This window comes from Myzus persicae, unplaced genomic scaffold (genome assembly GCF_001856785.1).
Source record: "Myzus persicae strain clone G006 unplaced genomic scaffold, MPER_G0061.0, whole genome shotgun sequence".
Lineage (NCBI taxonomy): Eukaryota > Metazoa > Arthropoda > Insecta > Hemiptera > Aphididae > Myzus > Myzus persicae.
Window position 1 is genome coordinate 1 of NW_019101245.1, and position 12,599 is coordinate 12,599.

Sequence of the window (12,599 nt, forward strand, 5' to 3'; positions counted from 1 at the left end):
CAGTGGCGTATCCAGGATTTATTTTACGGGGGTGTTTTGAAATTTAAAAGACATTTGGAAGGTGGGGGCTCTGCCCCCCACACCCCCTGAATAATATAAACAAGTACCATTAATTGATGTAAATTATTATATTAACGGAAATAATTATAATAAGTATGTGTACAATTTACAAGTCATATTAAACTTTTATTTTATTATACAAATCACAAAAATAAATGATTATAATAATAATATAAATTGAGAACCTAGGTGAATTTTAAGCGGCGGGATTGGATTGCAAGTCCATCAATAACCTCTGCCGTAGATATAGGTATATCTCTATGGATATTCATTAAAGCTAGACCATTCAGCCTGTTTTCTCCCACGGTATTTCTTAAATAAGTTTTAAGTCTACGGAGAGTTGAAAAGGAACGTTCACTTGTAGATGTGGTGACAGGAAATGTTGCTAAGATAACCAACAGCCTGTGAATCGTAGGAAAAATAATAGAATTACAGTTATTCAATGCATCTATCACATGTTTCGGAGTGGAATTTTTAATCTGTTGCTTCCAAACCAAAAATTCACCCTTTGCACTTTTATCATCAACTACAATATCCTCTGCATATATTTTTATAAGTTCAACAAAATTTTCTTCATCATCATCTTGAACACTCAGTAAACAAGAAAAATTTTTAACAAGTGATTTATGAGCTAAAAATCTATCTCTTAATTGGTTTGAAAAACTGTCTAAAAATGGAATGTATATTGATAACCTAAAATATTCTTCACTGGAGTTTGTGGTGAAGTTTGATCTATGGTTTTGATTCTTTGTAAGTCTAGGTACGGTGATTGCAACTCCCATGGTTTCGCATTTTCTGCTTACTTCAGTATAAATTTCTTTAAACTCTGCTTCAGCTTTTCTTCTTAAATCCATTGCTGTGTGAGTCACATCTTCGGCTAACTCCATAGCTTTAACCAAGTCCAAGTTTTCTGTTTGTAACTGGCGACTTAAAGGCAAGCTAATTGAAAGAACTTTGGCGAGAATATGAACAGTTAATAAAAACTCTCCATTTTTTATGGAACACAGTAAATTATTACTTTTTGATGATGTTTCTCTATCTACCCAATTGGAAATTTCTTCTAAAGCTTCAATAACTGAGTCAAATAGTTCTAAAAACACCATTACTGATTCGTGTCGTTCCACCCATCTAGTGGGACATAAATCCTTTAGTTTTTTTTTCTTGTTTTCTGGTGCAATTTCGTCAATTGTTTTTTTCAATACATTTTGCCTTTTAGGCGTTTTAAAAAATACATAAATAGCTTGTAATGTACCTGTGGCATTCCGGATTGATTTTATGTTACAAGCATCCGATATTGCTAAATTTAATGAATGTGAACTACAATGAGAGTATACTGCTAATGGATATGACCGCCTTACAACTGCTTGTACGCCATTAAAATGGCCACGCATAGCGGAGGCCCCATCGTAACCTTGCCCACGTAAAAAATTTAAGTCTAGACCAATATTTTTTAAGCTGTCTATCAAAACTTCGGCCAAACCATTGCCTGTAACATCAACAACAGGCACAAATTTGAGAAAATCTTCTCTCATCATATTGGTATCACTATCATAATATCGAACACAAAGGCTGAATTGTTCTATCCCGGAAATGTCACATGTTTCATCAGCTAAAACTGTAAAACATTTTGCTTGGTTAATTTTATTTACAAGTTTCTTAATAATGATAGAACCAATAATATCAATTATTTGATTTTGAATTACTGAACTCGTGTATGTAGCATTTCGTGGACAATTTTGTAAGCGCTGTCGAAATATCTGATCTCCTCCATTTACACGATACCTAAGTAATGCTCGGAAATTTCCATCATTTTCTGAAGGGAATGGAGTTTCAAATTGAATAGGACCATAATCCTTATGACCTCGCAGTGCTATCCCTTGCCGCCCACATACTAAAATAGTTTCAATTATTGGTTGGATAAATAATCTATTTTCTTCAATCTCAAGTTTTAACTTTGTATCAAGTTGAACAGCAACAGAAACTTGTTTGTTATTGAATATATTTAAAAATCCGTTAGCTTTCTCCATAGCAGTCAAATGATATACCAAACTTTGATGTTTATTAAACTTCTCAACTGCACAATTCCAATTATTATATTTTTCACAAACCAATTTTCCAAGCTTTTGGTATTTTACTTCATCGGTACCAAATAATACACAATATACACAAAATGCACCATCTAAAGACTTTGAATAAGATAACCATTTCCAGTTATAAAACCATTTATTTTGAAACTTCAAATTTCTTGACCCACTAGCAGGATACTTATAATCGGGACTAGGACGTGACAAATTACACAAAACTCAAACTTCTCAGTATCATTTATCTACAAAAATATATACATTTTAAATCACAATATGTAATTTTTATATTAAATTATATAAAATATCATGCAAACTGTTTAAAAGCAGAACAATCACCCGTTCAGTCATACAAATTAATAAATGTCAGTCCAGAATAATAGATATTATTTTTAAAAATGCATCCAATATGTTTAGCGAGCAATAAATAATTGTTATATCATAAGTGAAATGTTCTACTACTTACAGCACTTTTATCAACTGTTGTACTGTTTTAAATTATTTAAGAATATAAAAGTGGATTTTTTTTAACAATTCAATAAAAAAAGCAATAACATACCAATGCAATGTGATTTTGATCTTGAAAGAAAGCATATTAATTAAGCGAAATATAATTTATAAAAATTTCAAGCAATAATAAAAAATGAATGTAAATGTATACTACCATACACAACAATAATCTAAACCTATAAATATAATAATTATATAATACTCCCCTGAGAAATAAAATGTAAATACAATTGTAGGTATCCATGTTCAAAAAAATATATTTTACAATAAATTTTAAGCTGCAATATTTGTATTTGCATATTATGTGTACCCACATTGGTCAATGAATACATTTTGGAATGCAGTTTGGATATATTATATCTAAGATACACTCTTATATAATAATTCATGTTGCCTAAAACATTTTTTAATTTTATATTTTAGCCAAACCATTAATATTATAATAAAAAATAAAAATATTCATCATTAATCTTAAAAAAATTCATTCAAATACTATTCACATATTTCACAATATGGCTTGATTATAAGTAAATTAACAGTAAATACCTAATTGAGAAACAAAAATAAAATCTTAATTTTTTTTTTACCTGATGGCGAGGTCGACCAATAATTAAACCAATATCTGAATCAGTCATAGTCACTAAAACATTACCTTCACTGGTACTAGTCATATTTGACATGTTACACTGCAATTTAAACAAAAAAAATAACAGTTATTTCTTTATGTTAAAAAAAAAAAAAAAAAAAAAAAAAAAAAAAAAAAATGCTTACTTGATTATGTGCTATATTTTCACAATCAATAGTTGTATTATTTACTGATACATCAGACTGAGTAAATACATTTTTTGAATTGGAGTCATTGTAAATCTATCAAAACAATAAAATTAAAATATTGACAAACTATACTTCTGTAAGAAAAACTGAAAACTACTTGTGTAACTTGTGTAACTTGGACGTCACTGTTTTTTTCACTTTCCGCTTTAAGTTTTTTTTGAAAAAATGTATGTATTTGGCGTTGTCTCTTCTTAACATTATTAGAAGAATCCATAATTGTAAAATATGTTAATCATAAACCATTAACAGTAAAACGAGTTAGTCAAATTAATTTGAATTTTAAAACATTTGTCCACAGAATAATCATAATGGGATATCACTCGATATCAGAATATCACGACTGTTAACAGCAGAAACCGTTATCACTAGACTAAATGTAAATATTATGAATGCGAACTAACCAACTTTATTTTGATTGTGATAGTCTGTTAAGGAGCGGATGGTAACACTGTAACAGCGTTTTTTAGGTAGTGTATAATTCAATAAAAGCTAGCTGAAACTTCAAAACACAAATAAAATACTTACTTTCGTCTTTCATAGAAATCCGGTCAAATGAGTAAATTCAGAGTTTGGTGAAAATATAAAAAAATACGGATGATGGGGGGTGTTCTAACACCCATATCACCCCCCCTAAATACGCCCCTGGCTAAACATATATATAATATGTACATTCATGCATATTGAGTATCATTCTACAATTAGAATTAATTTAAATAGCCATACACTATACACTATTGTTTAAATAAAATAACAACATTAAACTAAAAATATCTATAACCTTTATTAAAATAATTAATATACAAAAGAAAAATAATTCTTAAAAACAACTTAGTTATTCCAAACGAAAATTTAACCTCCTAGATTTTGTACTCATCTCATCAATGACTTCATCAGTATTTATTTTAATGTCTCGATGAATGTTCATCAGAGCTAAGTCGTTTAATCTTGGTTGTCCAATAGAATTCCTTATATAAGTCTTTAAACGCTTTAATGTGGAAAATGATCGTTCACCAGTTGCGGTAGTGACTGGTAGGGTTATTAAATTTTTTAATAATTTGTGTATGTGTGGAAATATCATATGGTCACATTCACTAAAAACATCAAGAGCGCTTTTTGAAACATGAATCTCATTACACTTTTCTTGCCATAAATATAATTCTCCAGTTATAACTAAGCTACTGTTATTCAAATCCTCTTGATATGTATCAATGAGGTATTTAATATCTTGATCAGTTCCTGAATGAGTTTTATAGCCAGGTAGAATACAACTAAAACTTTGCAATAATTTATGATGTTTTATAAAACGATCATGTAACTGTGATAAAAAATTATCCAAGAATGGTACATATATTTTCAATCTATAAAAATCTTCAGCTGTTTTATTTGTTGAAGTAACTAATTCATCTAAGAGTTTTTTTTGTGTTCTTGTTAATTTTTTAAAATCTGTATCAATATTCAAATCTTGGCACCATTGTTCAATTTTTAAAAATTCAATATGAAAATCATTGACTACATTTCCTCTAAATCTTTGTAATATTTTTTGAACATCTCCTGCTACTTTTAAAGCTGTTAACAAATCAATATTTTCTGTCTGAAGTTGGCGACTGAGAGGCATACTTACAGAGAAAACTTTTCCAATGATGTGTGTTGTTATAATAAATTCTGGTTGTTCAATAATTATCATAAGTCGTTTTGCTTTTGATGATGTATGAATATCTTCCCATTCACTTATTTCATCTAATGCCACCAAAATAGCTTTATATAACTCAATAAATACTAGAATGGCATCATGGCGTTCAACCCATCTAGTAGGGCACATCATTTTCAAACGTTTCTTATTAGTTGACGGTAAAACTTTATCAATAGTTTTTTCCAGCACATGTTGACGTTTGGGAGTTCTAAAAAAGACACATATCTCTTGAATACTTCCCATAGTATTTCGTACACTTTTCACTGAACAAGCATTAGAGACTGCAAGATTTAAGCTATGCGAAGTACAGTGTATATAGAACGCCAGTGGATACTTTTCAAGAATGTGTGCTTTTACGCCATTAAAAGTACCACTCATCGATGCCACACCATCATATCCTTGACCCCTTAAATATTTTGTTTCTAAACTTAAACAACTTAGAGTTTCTAATATTTTTGTAGCTAATCCTTTTCCAGTAATAATAGTATTATTTATTATTAAATAATTGTTTTATTTTTAAGTGACCAATAAAAGCTAAATAATCCCCTATAAGCAAGATAACTTTTATTAAATTTTGAGTAGCTTTAGCCCTTAAAATACATTTACTTAATAACTTTAAATGGTTATCAAATCTTCAAGCTATTTGGCATTATAATACAATTTTTAGTGCATTACTTTGTAATTGTTTTTTTTTTTTTAATAAGCTTAAATTATGTAAAAGCAAAAATATTTTTTAATCCTAAAAACAAATACTTTAAAATAAGCTGCGATTAATTAAAACTTAATAAAGTCCTATTGCTCCACTGAGAATCTAAAATAAGCCATTAGAAAACAAATTAATATACTTACTAATCGTTCATACAGTTTTAAAAGTGATATGTGTAACGTAATTAAATTATACATTCTCCATAAAAATTGAAGATTTTAAAATTTAAATCTTTTTTAAATAAATATACCTTTAAACCAGAAGTATTAGAAAAATGTAAATATAAATATATTTTAAAACATTTTAAAAATTGTAGAGTAATTAATGTTAAAGCTAATGTATAAAATACTTTCCTAAAATTTAATAACTAATAGTTCATAAAATAATGGAAATTTATTTTTATTTAGTGTAGAATATTAGGTTAAATAAGTCCAATAATGATGTTTTGAAATTAAATAGGTAAATATAAATTAACATTAGTATATACAAAATATAAACATATTATTATTATTTTGTAATAATAAAAAAAAATATTTAAGATTTAAATAGATATATAAAAGAATATTACCTTAATATTTTTGGATATTGAATCAACAACATAAAAAAAGTCTGATTTGTCAACATTTGTTGTGTTAAAATCTGTATCCATAAGTGATGTGTTTATCTAAAAATGTAATAATATTTATGTATGTTTTATATAAATATAATTATATGTGAGTGTTAATAATTTCTAAGATTATAACTCATTTAAATTAACAAAATATTATGTAGACTTACTGTGCAATTGACTTGCTGATCTAACAATTTAGAAATAGGATTTTGAGGATTTTCGGATTCTGGTTTAGAACATGTGATTGAGACCATAGGTTCAGGATCATCAATGGTATCATCATCATCAATATGTTGAGTTTTAATTTGCTATATTAAAAATTTTAAAATTGAATTGATTCGTTTTTCGGATTAGCTAATTTTACTATTTTACTATAGCTTCAGGTGATTCAATATTTTATAACATAAAACAATAATAATTACATTGATTATTTATTTAATATAAATGCAAACATTAAACTTAACTATTATAATTAAATTACATAATATAAAATTAAACTACATAATTGTATAATACTTTATAAACTTATTTTTTTCATAATATTATTTACAATCTTAATATTTCAATACCAACTTACCTTCTGATCAGCTTTAGGTTTCTTTGACAAAAATGACATAATCGATCCATCACGTTTTGCCATTATAAATAAAAGAACTTAAAATTGTTAAATGTCAAATACTTAAACAATAAATAACAATGTTTGTAAGTATGTTGTATGTAAGTATAGTGTATACTATCACTGCAATTGGTATTATCACAAAGTAACAATAATAGAGTATTAGCTATTAATAGAATATCACAATTATATTATGATCTACTGAGAGATAAGAACTGGTCATTGAAGTAGCTGATAATTTATATCTGATTAGTGATTGGTAACCACTGATTTACCCATAGACCTTATATTTTTAGTATACGTGATTAGCATGATACATCATTCTATCTTCTATCATATCATAAACATAATTAATTATTAATTATTACTTAGAGGATTTATTGCTCATGAACATGAAAACATAATCACTGATCTATAATCAGTATAATCCGTATAGTGAATGTTTATAATAGCCAATGGGAAATAATTTGTAAGCAATAACTTATAACTGATAATTTTAAAAGTAATATATAAAGTAATATATCCATATCCATATATAAATGTTTGTATACGTCTATGGTAATATCTAATAAGTTGAAGTTAACAAAAAAAATCCAATGGGGGGGGGGATATAACCCCTAACCTCCCCCCCTTGGGCACGCCACTGCCTATGGTACCCATAATATTATTAATAATAATAATATTATAATTCATAAAACCATACACGGTTATAGATATAATAATAAAATTACAATATCATAAGACTGTGATCATAAACCTTAATAGCATTGCTTAAATATACATGGTGCAGTGTTGGGAAAGTTCCTTTTAAAAAGGAACTCGTTCCCGTTCCTCGTTCCTACTGTAAAAAAGGAACTCGTTCCCGTTCTTCGTTCCTTTCGCGAAAAAAGAACGCGTTCCCGTTCCTTTTTAAAAAGGAACGCGCTCCCGTTCCTTTACACATTTTTTACAATTTGAGTGGTGGTCAATGGTGTTTTTTGCGAACAATTTTGAAGTCGGGAATAATCGGACCGAGAGAGTTAACCGATGTTTTCTGAGTTCTGACTTAAACATTTTTCACAAAAAACACCATTGACCACCACTGAAATCGGTTAACTAACTCCTTTCTAAGAGCACCGATTTTTAACAAAAATGATTTGTATTTTGTCTTAGGTTTATTTGTTATAATTCAAAAGTTGTAAAGCGTAGACTTGAAACTTTCCCCGATAAAAAGTTTATTATTTTGACTAAAAATACACTCCTTCACTCAGAATTGTTTATTATTTAATAATCAATATTCAATGATCAATATAAATATATAATGTGAAGTATGAACACTGTCTATACTCTATAATCTATATAAATATAAATATATATCCATATTGCATTATTGCATAATATTATACATGTATATTACTATCGTAGTATAGTATACAGTGTATACTATACACGATACACCACACATAGAGACATGCTATAGGTTATAGCCCATAGGAGTATAGGACATAGAGATAATAGTATAAATGTTTAACACAACAATCTGTTTTTTTTTTTAATTCAATTTATTTCTTATTCTACAAAATGGAAATTAAGAATGAAAAAAACAATTCATCAATTTACTTAAAACTTTTAAGTCAAAATATTTATATACATATTATTTTTATTTATAATAAAGATGAAAAAATATTTTTAAACTGATATTTTGTTTTGTTTGAGAAGAACTAATTTTTCAAACAATGAATCACTTAACTTGTATCTTTTTACCGTCATAACATTTGACCCTGTGGAAAAAAGCCTTTCAACTGGTGCGCTCGACGGGATTGGTGTGTTATACTCCAAAAAAACTTTTAATACTGCTGGGTGTGTATGTAGCAAAGATAAATCTTGACAATTGGACTTCAAATACAATTCAATTTCTTCCATGCATGAGGATTTTTTTGATTTCTTTTTAGCAACTGGTAAACAGAAAAAGTCTTCTGGGGCATAGTCACTTTCACTGTTCTCTGAATTAGTCATTTCATCCACATTTTCAAATAAAGTCTTGAGCCATGCTTCTGCTGTGAAATAATTGCTACCCTCAAGCCAAACAAGTTTAAATCGTGGAATTAAACATGACGCTATAATGAGCTCTTTTTTATTCCATACTAAGCTAAATCGTTTTTTTAATGAATTAATTGTCTTGACAATTGGACTACAAAATTGCAAGTTTTTTTGTTCTAAAATAGTCATTTTTTTTTCTAAAGCATAAAGAGTTGGTAGCAAATAACCCATTAACATACCATCTTCCCCCTGCAAAAAGTCTAAAGATTCAGCGAGTGGTGCCATAACTTCACAGTATTCTTCAATTAGCTTAATTTCTTGGGTTGTGAATCGCTGAATTTCACAGTAGTCCATTGCTTGATTAATTTTTTCGATTCCATTTAAGCTTGATAAGATATTCTTTATTTGTAATAATCCATCGTATGTAGCATTCCATCTGGTTTTGTTGGGAGTTTTTAGATAAACATTAAATAAATTGTGAATATTTTCTGCAACCAAAGAAGACATGTTTTGTTTTGTCCACAACGATGAGCATTTGGCAAGCGCTTTTCTATAGCAGTTTTTGAATGGAGTATCAGCACTTTTTATCATTTTATCTATATCACATTTGGCGATTAAATCCAATGTATGGCTTGCACATCTATAATGTGGAGGTAATTGGATATACAAATCATTTTCTTCTTCTGTGGCATTGCTCAAGATTTCAAACAAGTCTATCACTTCATCATCATTACAATCTTCGTTTTCATCGGATTCATCATCTGTATCATTGGAATTTTGATACGATTTAAATGCTTTGACAAAATTAGAACCACTATCTGTGGTAGTAGCAACATGTTCAACATTTGATAATTTTGCTATAAGATTATCAACCATAGTTGAGTAAACATTATCAATACGCAATTTCATCGTTTTTCTACACATGACTTTTAACTCATTAGGCAAACCTAGTTTTACTAAATTTACAAATGCAGGTTTGTCTACTATGCTTAAAGGTTGAGTTTCACTAATTACAAATTCCAACAATAGTTTGTCTAAACTTTTCTGTGTTACTTTTGTGTGTTCTTTACCTTTACCAGATGAATAGCACTCAAGTGTTGATTGAACTGATGTTTTTTGTATACATTCAGATTGTTCAATGTTAATATTCTTTTTTGGCCGACTTGAATTAGATTTTCCCTCATTTATAGCATTTTCAAGGACCTTTAACATGAATGGATGTACTCTCTAAAAAATAGAAATGGAAATAGAATAGTTAGATTAAGTCATTGAATTCTTATAAACAAACATTACAATGTTCATTAATTTATTTACCTATAGTTATACATATAATTAATTAATTGTAGTGCAGTAATATTTTCCGCTATTTAATTTTTTACAATTGTAAGTTAGAATGTTAGATATTTTAGGTATAACTATTATTTATTAACTACTATATTAGCCATTATGTAATAGTTTTTAAAAAAACATTTAAAATTGAAATGTATTCCAAAACTCCAAACAGGTTTACAAAAAATAAAAGTGCTAAATTTCAGTATATTTCATAATTTTATAAGTTAAATTTTCACATAAATTATTACTCATTACTCATTAGTTATTAAAAAAAGTAACTTTTTAACTCTCAAATTTTAATGATTCTAGGACAAAATATCCAAGGACAAAATATCCACGGATAAAATATCCAAACCAAAATATCCAAGGACAAAATATCTAACGGTCAAAATATCCATGGACAAAATATCCAAATGTATCAGTTTTTCCGTGAATAAGTAGATTAAACTTTAAGTCCTTACTAATCAAAAAGTTCAAATACCAAATTATTTAATTATAAAAATATAATATATAATAATAATATAAGTATAAATGTATTATATAATATATAAATTACGTTATTATTACGGTATAGTAATAATATCGCAAAATAATTTTATCTAAAAAATCACTATACCTACACTATTTTCTAAAAATTTAGAAAAGCGTTTTAAAAAATATACAATTTTATTTTCTAATAAAATAAGAAATAGCGTTCAAAAAATTTTCAATGTTTCTACTACCATCATCATATTCTTGGCAAATATTTTTTAATATGTTATTATGTTTCATTTTTTTTTTCGTTGGTCCAATGGTACCCAGTTGACGCTGTGCGACTTTAGTTTCGTCTGCTGCATTTTAATGCCTCATCTTTGTAATCAATGTCCAAATTGTCGGATGCTTGTGATTCACCTAAATAAATATTAAATAAATTATATTGAATAATTGAATTTTAATACCTAATAATAAAAATGTACTTACTAAGTTTGAAAACCGATTATTCCATCCCTCACATATATTGTTAGTCCGATCTCCGTTGTTTAATGTTGCGTCTCTTACATTCCAGACAGATGGTGGAAAATTAGGAGATGTTTTTCGCAATTTTATTCGTGTCTCCGATTGCCCGTTCCCAACTCTTCTATACGCCCCTATATATGTGCGCTCAAAATACTCGACCAAATCTGTAGCTTCTTCAGGCATGACACTTTTTAAATAGGTTAAGCCTTGAAAAAAACAAGCTATTTATAGACATTTGAAGTTTTAATTTTTTAAAGTACTATGTTAAAGTGTATCTACATACTACTTTGCACAAAATTAAATTACGATATTGGTTTTTTTGTTATAATTTTAAGATATTATTTGTTGGTATATGAAACTTTTAGAGTATATCGTTATATTTTATATACACACAATGTCTTCGCTCAGAACCGTTTTTCTAATACAATGATATTTTAAGTTTTATCTAGTTACCTGTATTAATATCATTTATTGGTAAAAACGCCAGGCTGTCTAACATGCCACAAAAATGGGCAAACTCTTCATTTGACCTATACAATTGTTCAAGACCTAACTGTTGTATTTTTCTGTGTGTACTTTGACAGAGATGGAAAAAGCATCCTTGGATTTGTACATCTTCTCCAATAACAGTTTTTATAGCATTGATTACTGCTTTTTCAAAGTCCACATTAATTATTTGTGGATCCGGAAACAAATTTCTTTCAGCAAATTTATGTATTATGATTTTAAGCATTTCTTCGTAACTCGATTCTGTTTTATTTTTAAGTAAAATAAAAGCGGCTGTTATAAAAACACTATGTACTTTAACACGAATGACGTAGAGTTGTTGGAATATTAGTGGAGCCATTGAAAAATTTCCGTCCATATACCAGATAGAAGCTTCAGTTAAATATTTTAAACAATTATCTGTTGCAAAAACAATTATCCGTTCAGTTTCGTCAATTCCGTTATCGTGCAACAAAAATCGTGTTAATTTGTCATCCAAATAACACCAATCATTCTCAATAACTAATTGATTAAGATGGTTAGGATTAATTGGATTGTTTTTCGATTTTTGTCTCCTTAATCGTCTTTTTACGGTTTCTTCGGCTGGCATCAGAGCTTTTGTGTCACGGTCCACTTTTGCTACCACTTCTGAAAAAATT

At 28.1% G+C, this 12,599-nt stretch overlaps 4 protein-coding genes across 5 annotated transcripts; all 4 read right to left on the bottom strand.

Moving 5' to 3' along the window:
• Positions 1-245: 245 nt before the first annotated feature.
• On the bottom strand, positions 246-2,087 carry LOC111028310 (52 kDa repressor of the inhibitor of the protein kinase-like). The gene has a single exon (XM_022306898.1). It carries the CDS (start codon positions 2,085-2,087, stop codon positions 246-248), a length of 1,842 nt encoding a protein of 613 aa, XP_022162590.1.
• A 772-nt stretch (positions 2,088-2,859) lies between these two features.
• Positions 2,860-4,082, bottom strand: LOC111028313. 2 transcript variants are annotated; one of them, XM_022306903.1, is made up of 4 exons: positions 3,583-4,082; positions 3,423-3,518; positions 3,239-3,337; positions 2,860-3,045 (listed from the first exon to the last, which is right to left on the bottom strand). In XM_022306903.1, exons 1-4 carry the CDS (start codon positions 3,697-3,699, stop codon positions 3,037-3,039), a joined length of 321 nt encoding a protein of 106 aa, XP_022162595.1. In that variant the 5' UTR covers positions 3,700-4,082; the 3' UTR covers positions 2,860-3,036. The 2 variants fall into 2 exon arrangements, with proteins under 2 accessions (XP_022162595.1, XP_022162594.1); XM_022306902.1 differs by lacking the exon at positions 2,860-3,045 and having other exon boundaries at positions 3,057-3,337.
• Positions 4,083-4,317: 235 nt separating this feature from the next.
• Positions 4,318-5,553, bottom strand: LOC111028311 (52 kDa repressor of the inhibitor of the protein kinase-like). The gene has a single exon (XM_022306899.1). The coding sequence runs from the start codon at positions 5,551-5,553 to the stop codon at positions 4,318-4,320; it is 1,236 nt and encodes a 411-aa protein (XP_022162591.1).
• A 6,346-nt stretch (positions 5,554-11,899) lies between these two features.
• Positions 11,900-12,566, bottom strand: LOC111028312. Its single transcript, XM_022306901.1, has one exon. The coding sequence runs from the start codon at positions 12,548-12,550 to the stop codon at positions 11,900-11,902; it is 651 nt and encodes a 216-aa protein (XP_022162593.1). The 5' UTR covers positions 12,551-12,566.
• Between the last annotated feature and the right edge of the window lie 33 nt (positions 12,567-12,599).

Bases quoted from the DNA above. Each gene is read 5' to 3' on its own strand.
- LOC111028310 (XM_022306898.1), bottom strand. From the start codon at position 2,087: ATGGAGAAAGCTAACGGATTTTTAAATATATTCAATAACAAACAAGTT.
- LOC111028313 (XM_022306902.1), bottom strand. From the start codon at position 3,699: ATGGATTCTTCTAATAATGTTAAGAAGAGACAACGCCAAATACATACA. The intron at 3,519-3,582 runs GTAGTTTTCAGT...TTGTTTTGATAG, and splicing joins AAGTTACACAAGTTACACAA to ATTTACAATGACTCCAATTC. The intron at 3,338-3,422 runs GTAAGCATTTTT...TTTAAATTGCAG, and splicing joins AAAATATAGCACATAATCAA to TGTAACATGTCAAATATGAC.
- LOC111028311 (XM_022306899.1), bottom strand. From the start codon at position 5,553: ATGAGTGGTACTTTTAATGGCGTAAAAGCACACATTCTTGAAAAGTAT.
- LOC111028312 (XM_022306901.1), bottom strand. From the start codon at position 12,550: ATGCCAGCCGAAGAAACCGTAAAAAGACGATTAAGGAGACAAAAATCG.